Below are 9,837 nucleotides of genomic sequence, written 5' to 3'. Positions count from 1 at the left end.
TATATATATATATATATATATATAACTTCATCATCATAGACGGAGAATTTGTTATCTTAAAAAACTTTTGTGTTTAAATCTTTCATAATATAGCTAAAAAGTGTAAGCAATGGAAATAAAAAAAAAGTACATTTTATAGAGGACGAATAAAGCAATCAAATAGCACAGAGTTTAAAAAGAATTCAAGTCATATGTTATCAATTCCGAATTAATTTTCAGTTGCAAAAAGAATTCTTTTGCATTTGAAAATGAACTCAGAATTGATGATACACGACTGAATATATGAATGAATGCTTTTTAAACTCTCTGTACTGTCTGGGCATTCATAACTTCTGATTGGAATTTCAACATAAAAACATTAATCTTCTTTGTAAAAGAATATCAAATATCGCCAAAGAAGTCATTTCTTGACATTATTATAATTAATCTGACATTAGCCTGGATAAATAATTGAGATAATTGATAAATTATCAATTGACTTAATTATCTTGAAAACCTGACGTGCTGAATTTTTTTTGCTTGCGACATCGTTTTCAGCATTTAAAAATCTATATAAGATACACCTAATTCGGTTCAAAGTAATTTTTACTGTTAATTAATATAATTATGTAATTGATGACTTGTTATCAATTACTTACTCTCGCGTTTACTAACGACATTCTTACCTTGTCTTACATCTTCTATAGAATCAACAGTGGCATCGATCTTCATGGCCTCGAAATCATCGGATCCGTATAAATTGCCCTTCTTAGCGATAAAGCGTCCAATGGCCTTGGACTGATAATATTGGTTACCATCGATCTCCAGAACTGGCATTTGTCCCATGGGCATGTCTGCAATTTTATAAAAATATACCATTACCGCAAAACAATATCTGTTCCATTTGCGCGTTTACGATAGGAACACGACTAAATGTTCGTAGAAAAATAAAACTTTATTTACGCAAAGATAATTTAAAAAAATAAATTTTATAATAAAAATCAATATTTAGATGGAATATATATTGAAATTATGACCATTTCGTAATTTAAAGAAATAACGTATGAGATAATGTACTTGGTTTATACTTCGGCCAATCCTCGTGGCTGATTCGGACATCCTCGAATTTGATTCCGCAATGATTGAACATAAACCTAATTGGTTCCCCAAGGCCGGTGACGTTGAAATACATTAGCTTGTACGTCGGCATGTTCTGAAAATTGTATAAATGTGAGAATATATATATAAAATATCACTCTTCATTACCTTGTAGGTTGTAATCCGATATCTCGTAAAAGTCAAGACTCTGGTAATCGATGCGGAGCTGTTCGCAGACCGATAATGACTGAGCGTTTTGTTAGATACTGCGTATCTAGTTGCTAAAGATATCCAGACATGTTTTTACCAGGAAAGATGATGAAGGCATATAATGAATGAATTTACACACATACATATAAAATTATATTTAACAGAACACACGTGCGGAGATCAATGAAAAGAGAAGCATTTCTTTTATTTTCTAATGAAATTGAGATGCCTCATCGCTGAGCAGTGGATGCATGAAATTATATTAAAGTCTATCATTACAGTAATAAATAGAATTTTTCTCACATGTAACATTTTGCTGCGTTTTTTTTTTTATGTCGAATACAAGATGTAATTTTTTAATTGTTTTTAGCTTTTTATTTAACAATTATAAACGATGAAAAAATTAGCCATTAGGCAATTACATAAAAAATTATAAAGAATTAAAATAATTTTATATTGTTTGTAACACTATAATATATGATCCGATGTTATCAAAATTATATGTTATCTATGATACACGTAAATTTTATAATTACGCAACGTTTTGAAACAGATAAGTATAAGAGGATTAGAAATAGGAAAAGCAATAAGCACATACTTTTACTGAATAGAAAAGATTTTATTTCCTTTTTATATGTGTTACATAATAATATTAGTTATTACAGAGAAATTGATTACAGCTATTCGGAAATAACACATTAGCATATGCTATTCTTTTACAAAACGGAAAGAGAATAGTCATTAAAGAACGATGTCGACGTGTAACAAATCAAAGGAAGTGCATAAAGTAAAAATCGCTTTATTTACAATTGAGTCTTGGGTCGTTTCTCGAGGTAAGCTTTAACGTTGGGCAAAGCGCGAACTTTCTCCACTAGCTTCTTCAATTCGGGATGATCTTTGTTCGGATCTCCGGCCAGGATGAAGCTCAGATAGTCACAATTCCCAGCCCACAGGAAATCTGCCCACGACAACTAAAAACAACAAAAATGTATTTTTGTCTCTTTACAAAAACAAATGTAACAAAACGAAGGTCAGCAGCTTGGCACGCAATCAAAAATTATTACCTTGCCACCGACAAAGTGTCCGCCGTTCTTCTTAACCTGTGCCTCAAATTTGTCGAGATAGATGGGCCATTTTTGGAAGGCAGTCTCCTTGAGTTTCGCTTTGAAGGCGGGGTCTTGTTCCCAATAATAAAGGGACATAGCTGTCAAAATAAATTTGCATTGTAGTTTTTGCGTCGCGCAGAGATAAAAAAAAGTTTCCGTCATAAACCGCGATAGCAAGAGGAGCGATAATTACACAAGGCGCGACAATCATTCGGGAAATATACGGTTTGTTGATTTCAAAGTTTCAAACAGCCACTTTATGCGGAGTACCTTCATAACATTAGATCCCTAAATAGGCGTGTGCGCAGTATATGCATGCACTACTGATTAATCCCGTCGACGTGGAAGACTCGAGAAGTTACAATAGTTGATTGTTGTTTTGATGATTATGTAATTGACCACCTGTTGTTCTCTCGCGTTTTCTGACCGCTGATCATTCTTACCTTGTCTTATATCATCCATAGAATCAATAATAGCATCGATCTCCATGGCCTCGAGATCGTCATTTCCGTATAACTTGCCCTTCTTCGCGATAAAGCGTCCGATGGCTCTAGACTGATGATATTGCTTACCGTCGATCTCCAGGACCGGCATTTGTCCAAAGGGCATGTCTGCAATTTGTAAAAATTATTAGATTATTGCCAAACAATATCTGTTCTGTGTGCACGTTTACGCTAAAAACGTGACTAAATAGAACGTAGAACAATAAAACTTGACGATAAATACGAGGAATTTACAATTGCTTTACAAAGTAAATTTTATAATGCGAATTAATACGAGTAGATGAAAGAGCAATTAAAATTATATTATTTTGTAATCTCAAAATAATAGCATATGAGGTAACATACTTGATTTGTACTTTGGCCAATCATCGAAGGAAAGTCTAACATCCTCGAATTTGATGCCCAAATGATTAAACATGTACCTAATTGACTCCCCAAGACCGGTAACATTAAAATACGTTAGCTTGTACGTCGGCATCTGAAAATTATAAATAATTATAAAAATTATATTAAAATTGTAAATAATAAGTATTTGAAAATGAATGTATAAAATAGAATTTCACTAGTTTTTACAAAAGTTTAAATCGCTCGACTGGCATGTCAAGCGATTTAATGCCAGTAAATGCTATTCATACAATATAATTAACACACGCATGTAGTACATATATTATATTCAAAACACTTGTTAGATATTAAATACAATATTCATTTAGATTTCTTTAAATAATTGCTGTTGGTCATTAATTATGAAAAGTAATTAGAAATATAATTAAATTTAGCTTCTGACATTACGTAATTCAATTAGCAATTATCCTTATGGCAACTATAATATATTTGATATTTAAAAATAACTAATTTTCTGAAATATTAATTTAAATTACATCGAAATAAGCGTATTTCTAGAAGCAGGTTACAAAATAGGAGATATAATTCCTCATTACCTTGTAGTCTATAATCCAATCTTTCTAAAATGTCGAGGCTCTGCCAACCGATGTGGAATTGTTCGCGGACGGAGAACGACTGAGCGCGAGTGTTTCGTTGAAACGGTACTGCGTATATCCAGTTGCTTAAGGACATACATTTTTTTACCAAGAAGAGAATTATGGAGGAATACTGGATTCGTATACACACAATACACATACAGAATTACATTTCACACAGCGTGTAGAGGTTGCGTGTTACGCTAATGAAGAATGAAGGAAAGAAGAATGCAGGTCTCTTATTTTCTCATGAGATTGAAATGCTAATCACGGAACGCTTTGAATTATATCAAAGCCTATATACCATTGCAATAGCAAATGAAATTTTTCTCACACATAACATTTTGCTATACGTATTCGCTTTACGTCAAAAACAGGTAATTTTTCTTTAGTTTTTTATTTAACATCTACAAATGATTAAAAATTAGTCATTGCCATTAGTCAATTACACATCATAAAATAAAGTGATAAAAAGTCAAGATGATTTAGTACTATCGATAAGATCTTGTTTTAATGAAGAAACTGTAGATTGGTTGTTATCAAATTACAAAAGTCGAGATCGATTACAATATAATAATTATATGTTTTTAAATAGATAAGTTTTTAAAAATATTTTGTTAATATTTTGTTTTGTATTTTAATAATAAAATGATTACGCGATGTTTCGCCAGATAATAACGCTTTACATGCAAAATAATTTGCTAGCCATATGCTTTTCATAAATATTTGCTATATTTGTAAATTAATGACCGTGTTATCAGAATTTATCGTCATTGAGGTGCGGTTTTATACATTATGTGCAATATATAATACACATATCGTTACGTAAACTGTTTCATTATGCCTCTGCGCGCTATTAATAGCGACTTGTTATTTTTCAATGACTTGCAAGTTTCACGCGCATAAAAATATAATGAAAGATGAGTAAATAAACATTAAATATCAAGATGTTAATAACGGAACAATTACAATTTTGATATTTAATATTAAGAAAATTAAGAAGTTATAATTATTTATTATAAATAAAAAATATACGTGCAATTTTAATATTAAGAAAAGAATACGTGAGAAATAATGCAAAAAATTCATTAACTTAGGCCTTATTTTTTAATTTGAATTATCGAACTTTTTAATGTGTCTTTTAATATTGATACTTATATTCATACATAAAAAATTGATACGTATTAAATCTTTAAGATATTTTCTGTATATTACTATCTCTCTGTATATATAACGTACAAATGTAACAAATTCTTTAAAGACCTGCTTATATAGAGATCTTTAGAAAACACAAATCAGTTAGAATTCACACCTACAATAGAAAAAGAATTTTTTTCAAGCATTTAATATTGCAAGAATATTTTTGTAAAAAATCTATTGATCAATAATATTATTTTATCGATTTTTTTTGCCTAGAAAGGCTAGATGTATTCGATGTAATCGTCACATTGCGGCGTGGTACATAGAAAACTCACGTTTTCAATCTAGTGAATAGTCATGGACCCTCCTCAATTGCAACTAAATTGTGCGACCTTCGGTTGCATTACAGCTACACACTGTGGGTAACATTATAAGCGCAAGCATAAAAGCCATATCATGATATCACCGAAGAGGTATAATGCTATCTTCAATGCTATCCGGTGTGTAAAAGTAGATAGGGGGTTATCAGCATTTCGTAATCATCAACTTAATTACTCTGCATATATTTTATCACACACGCCCATTTGTATCAATAGCGCTTTGCAGACAGATATCTATTTATGCGAATATAAGTATTCAAGTTACTCAAAATATTTAAGATATTCAATCTAGACCTCTTGGCTCTGTGAAATTCATGACTCTACACTTAATATTACTATTAATTTTCTTCGATGTGAAATCGTCTCTAGAAGCCTAACGTATAACTAAAACTATATTTTAATTTAAATACAAAAATCATTTTAGAAAATAAAGAAGTAATTACATGGTGAATACTATAGAAATATAAATGTAAAATTGTAACAAATTGAATATGGAAAGGTGGGTTTTACGAATGCGAAAGAAATTATCAAAAAATAGTGCAAAAATAGCGATTTATTAAGATACAAAATTATATAATGAAAAAAATAGATAGTTTTTCAACATGTAATTTCAAATAATCTTATGTTATTTTTATTATTGCCATACGACAATAACAGTAACAATTAGTCTTCAACGAATGATAAAATATACATTTGTATCTTCTAATGCATAAATTTTAGATCTATCGTATGAGCCCGTCATACACGTAGCGTTTGAAAGAAAGAAAAATAGATATTTTATTCTCAAGTCAAGCATCAATAATTAGCTCTGTTAAAAAAACCAATCATAAGTCAAAATTATTCCGATTTTCACATGTAATTTTCATATTTAGTTGGCGGACGTTTCTCGATCCAATTTTTAATGGCCGGTATCTCCTCGATCTTCTTTTGGAGTTGTTTAAGATTCTCATATTTCTCGACAATGTTCTCTTTCATACAAAAGTTCATGTAATCCAAGAGACCAACGAAAGTGAAATCAGCCCACGTTAGAGCACCGCCGACAAAATAACCGCCGTTCTTCTTCACCTGAGCATCCAGACGCTCCAAGTAATATGGCACCGTCTCATCAACAACTTCGATCTTCTGTTTTTTAGCCTTCTCGTAGATTCTATAAATATCTAAAAGGCCATATTATATTTAGTATAAGTAAAAAAAAAAGATAAATAAAGATAACGACAATGTTTGAATTAAATGTTTCAGCGAATAAAATTAACTTTGCGAAAGGTCCGTTTGCGTTATCAAGATCTGAATACACCGAAGTCGTGAATTTCGAATCTGTATTCAAGCAAATGTCTGCTTCTGGTAGATAAGAGTTCAGATAAAAACTGAGTAAACAGAATAGTATTTGCTAACTTTCACATAAATCTTGTAAGGTATCGACAGTTGAGTCGATTTCCAGGGATTCCCAATCATTTTTGCCGGCAAGGCCGCATTGCTTCGCCAAGTAGCGACAGATAGCTACGGACTGATGGATTCTCTTTCCGTCTACTTCAAGCACAGGTACTTTGCCGAATGGCATGGCTGAAAGATGATATTAAGGCACGTGAATGTCACATGTTGATAAAATCGAATCATATATATTAGAGAATTAGATGTATCGTACGTACTCTGTTTAAGTTTCGGCCAATCATTCTTGTCGATACGTTCATCCACAAACTCGATGCCAGCATAGTTGAAGACCAAGCGAATTGGCTCGGCCAACGCCGTAAGATGGAAGTAAGTCAGCTTATAGGAAGGCATGTTGCTGAAAGAAAAAGCATAATTATTATTCTGCTCTTCATCATCTAATTCTCGCAACATGAAGATATTATTTAATGGCGGATAATAATATTAGCTTACAAAAAAATTTTTTTTAAATTATTTTAAACTAGACAATGTAACGTCATAAATATTATTTATTCCCTATAAAATGGATTTTTTTATTTCGATATCTTACATCTTAGCCATGTGTGAAGGATTTAAATATAGAATTTTGCTAAATTAGTAAATTTGCCTATAACGATGAAGTCAAATTATATACTTATATATATTTTAATTACAGCTTATGGCTATCGATACACATACATAATGTAATATAAGTAATTTAATCGTGATAGATTCCTAAATGTAAAGTTTAAATAGTTACAAAACCACGTAATTTATTAAAAAGAAAATTCTCACTCACAATATTGTACGATACAAACTCTTAGTTTATAGAGACATAAATGCATGACGCATAACTTACGCTGTAACTCACGTTTTTTTTCTTATCTATGATTATAAAACTAAATGCATGAAAAAATAGCACAGAAGTTTTTAGATTTAATATATTAGCATAACATTCATTTATTTGCAACTTGTAGATTTACACAATTTGACTTTTATCATACAAATATTTTTAAATAGTTTTTCAGCAAATCACTTTAATATCATAGTGTGCTTATTATACATAAAATGTGTCTTGTATACGGTGATATAAAACATATGTATAAAAACGTCAAAATTTTTATTTGAAAAGCTCTGTAAAATAAATGTACATTCAATTAACATTACGCAATTATCAGATTTCTTTAAATGATGTGTCTTCTTATTCATTATAATTGTGTTATATAAAATATAACAATTCTAATATTGATAAAAGATATCATTATTAATAATGAGGCACTTTTCTGTTCACATTCTTGGCTATTTAATACCTATTTTCTCTAACGCGGTATGCCAATCTCGTGATTACACCAAATCGATATTATCGTTATTATTGTTTTATCATGATGACAAGATTAATTAATTACTATCACAATCGTCACTAATTTGCCGGCCGGCACAATCAGGCGATGGCTACGAAAAGCTATTATGTAAGATTTTCGATGTATTATCACATATTTACAGTCTTGATTCAACTAGTCAAGTTTAAATCTAAACAGATAAGAATGAGCAAACTTTTCTTACAATTTCACGAACTCTACACAGAAAGAAAAAACATATGTGTCGCAACAGTCACAAATGGCGACGTTCGATGGTAGAGCTAACTGCTAAACTCGTCTATTCATTTAGCCCCCTACTAGTTCAACATCCCCACTTCATTGGTGTTCACGTGACTCACTTGAGCTCCAAAAGAAACTTACTAGAAAGATAGAAGCAAGAAATTTCCTGCAAAATACAACTAAAAAAAATATTATAAAAGTCAAAAAGACATTCCAATTTTTCATACCTGTCTTAACCCTTTGGACATATATCTATCACGTATCCTACCCTAATAGTTTTTTACATTATTTGAAATTAAGAAACGTAGATGGATTATAATAAGACTGAAAAAATAAGCTTTGCAAGTACAAAAAAAAATCAACAAGAAAATAGTAAAAATAGCGATTTATTGAAATACAAAATTATAATACATAATTTAAAATAAAGTTTATTTTCCAAAATTTAATTGGAAATTATCGTATAGCATTTTCATTATTATCATACGACAATAGGAATAACAATCAGCCTTCAACGAATTAAAACATATAATTGTATCTCCAGTACATAGCTCAAGAATCTATCACTACCTTTTGTAGTCACATTTGGAAAAAAGAGGAATTCATATATTTTATTCAAAACAAGCAAAAATTCAAATTATTCAACGAACAATACTCAGTCGAAAAATAATTTTATGAAATTAATTACTCGAATTAATTTGCCACGAAGATAGATTTTGGACGTTTTTGGATCCAGCTCTTGATGGCCGGTATTTCCTCGACTTTCTTTTCGAGTTGCTTCAAGTTCTCATACTTCTCGACAATGTCCTCTTTCATCATGAAGTTCAAGTATTCCAAAAGAGCAACGAAAGTGAGATCGGACCATGTCAGAGCACCGCCGACGAAATAACCGCCGTTCTTCTTCACTTGAGCGTCCAAACGCTCCAAATAATATGGCACCGTCACCTTGGCAGCTTTAATCTTCTCTTGTTTAGCTTGTTCATTGCTCTCGTAGTGGAAACCAGCAATATCTAATACAAGCAAAAAAAAAAGATAATTAGACATACAAGATATGACAAACGGTTCGGATCAAATATTTTAGTAGAGCGAAACATCAGTGTAGAAAAATATATTTCTTTCTTATATTATCATTGTTTGCGAATAAATCTGTTCGTACTATCGAGATAAATCCATCAATATCGTGATTCAAATTGTGAAATTGAAGTGATTCTATTTTAAAATTAAATCTTTAGTTGGCTCTAATAAATAAAAGAGATAAATATTGTATAAAAAGAATGTTATCTATATACTCACTGGCGCGTAAATCGTGTATAGTATCGACAATCGAGTCGATTTCTAAAGACTCCCAATCATTCTTGCCAGCAAGACCACATTGCTTCGCCAAATAACGGCAGATAGCTACGGACTGATCGATTTTCTTTCCATCTACTATCATTACAGGT

The 9,837-nt window shown here is 31.0% G+C and overlaps 4 protein-coding genes across 6 annotated transcripts in view; all 4 read right to left on the bottom strand.

The window, feature by feature from the left end:
* Positions 1 to 1,189, bottom strand: part of LOC105456128 (glutathione S-transferase-like) — a 1,987-nt gene extending 798 nt beyond the window's left edge. Inside the window, exons 1-2 of the mRNA XM_011699948.1 lie at positions 1,057 to 1,189; positions 666 to 833 (exon numbers count right to left, since the gene is read on the bottom strand). Of these exons, the coding sequence (XP_011698250.1) occupies positions 666 to 833; positions 1,057 to 1,189 (301 nt within the window). The remainder of the gene's footprint in view (positions 1 to 665; positions 834 to 1,056) is intronic.
* Positions 1,190 to 1,885: 696 nt separating this feature from the next.
* Positions 1,886 to 5,417, bottom strand: LOC105456088 (glutathione S-transferase-like). Of its 2 annotated transcripts, XM_011699866.1 has the most exons (6): positions 5,352 to 5,417; positions 3,838 to 3,962; positions 3,242 to 3,374; positions 2,837 to 3,004; positions 2,352 to 2,491; positions 1,886 to 2,258 (listed from the first exon to the last, which is right to left on the bottom strand). In XM_011699866.1, the coding sequence occupies exons 3-6, from the start codon at positions 3,372 to 3,374 to the stop codon at positions 2,091 to 2,093; spliced, it is 609 nt and encodes a 202-aa protein (XP_011698168.1). In that variant the 5' UTR covers positions 3,838 to 3,962; positions 5,352 to 5,417; the 3' UTR covers positions 1,886 to 2,090. The 2 variants fall into 2 exon arrangements, with proteins under 2 accessions (XP_011698168.1, XP_011698167.1); XM_011699865.1 differs by lacking the exon at positions 5,352 to 5,417 and having other exon boundaries at positions 3,838 to 3,975.
* Positions 5,418 to 5,931: 514 nt separating this feature from the next.
* LOC105456089 (glutathione S-transferase-like) lies at positions 5,932 to 8,708 on the bottom strand. 2 transcript variants are annotated; one of them, XM_011699867.1, is made up of 4 exons: positions 8,364 to 8,708; positions 7,043 to 7,179; positions 6,789 to 6,956; positions 5,932 to 6,553 (listed from the first exon to the last, which is right to left on the bottom strand). In XM_011699867.1, the coding sequence occupies exons 2-4, from the start codon at positions 7,173 to 7,175 to the stop codon at positions 6,246 to 6,248; spliced, it is 609 nt and encodes a 202-aa protein (XP_011698169.1). In that variant the 5' UTR covers positions 7,176 to 7,179; positions 8,364 to 8,708; the 3' UTR covers positions 5,932 to 6,245. The 2 variants fall into 2 exon arrangements, with proteins under 2 accessions (XP_011698169.1, XP_011698170.1); XM_011699868.1 differs by lacking the exon at positions 8,364 to 8,708 and adding an exon at positions 8,111 to 8,200.
* A 197-nt stretch (positions 8,709 to 8,905) lies between these two features.
* Positions 8,906 to 9,833, bottom strand: LOC105456127 (glutathione S-transferase-like; the record flags this gene model as incomplete). The annotated part of the gene is made up of 2 exons (XM_011699947.1): positions 8,906 to 9,405; positions 9,689 to 9,833. Coding segments are annotated over 2 exons (462 nt in total), but the record flags the coding sequence as incomplete, so codon positions are not given.
* Between the last annotated feature and the right edge of the window lie 4 nt (positions 9,834 to 9,837).

Source organism: Wasmannia auropunctata, unplaced genomic scaffold (assembly GCF_000956235.1).
Source record: "Wasmannia auropunctata unplaced genomic scaffold, wasmannia.A_1.0 LD335767.1, whole genome shotgun sequence".
Lineage (NCBI taxonomy): Eukaryota > Metazoa > Arthropoda > Insecta > Hymenoptera > Formicidae > Wasmannia > Wasmannia auropunctata.
This window is presented reverse-complemented; position numbering and strand designations above follow the sequence as displayed.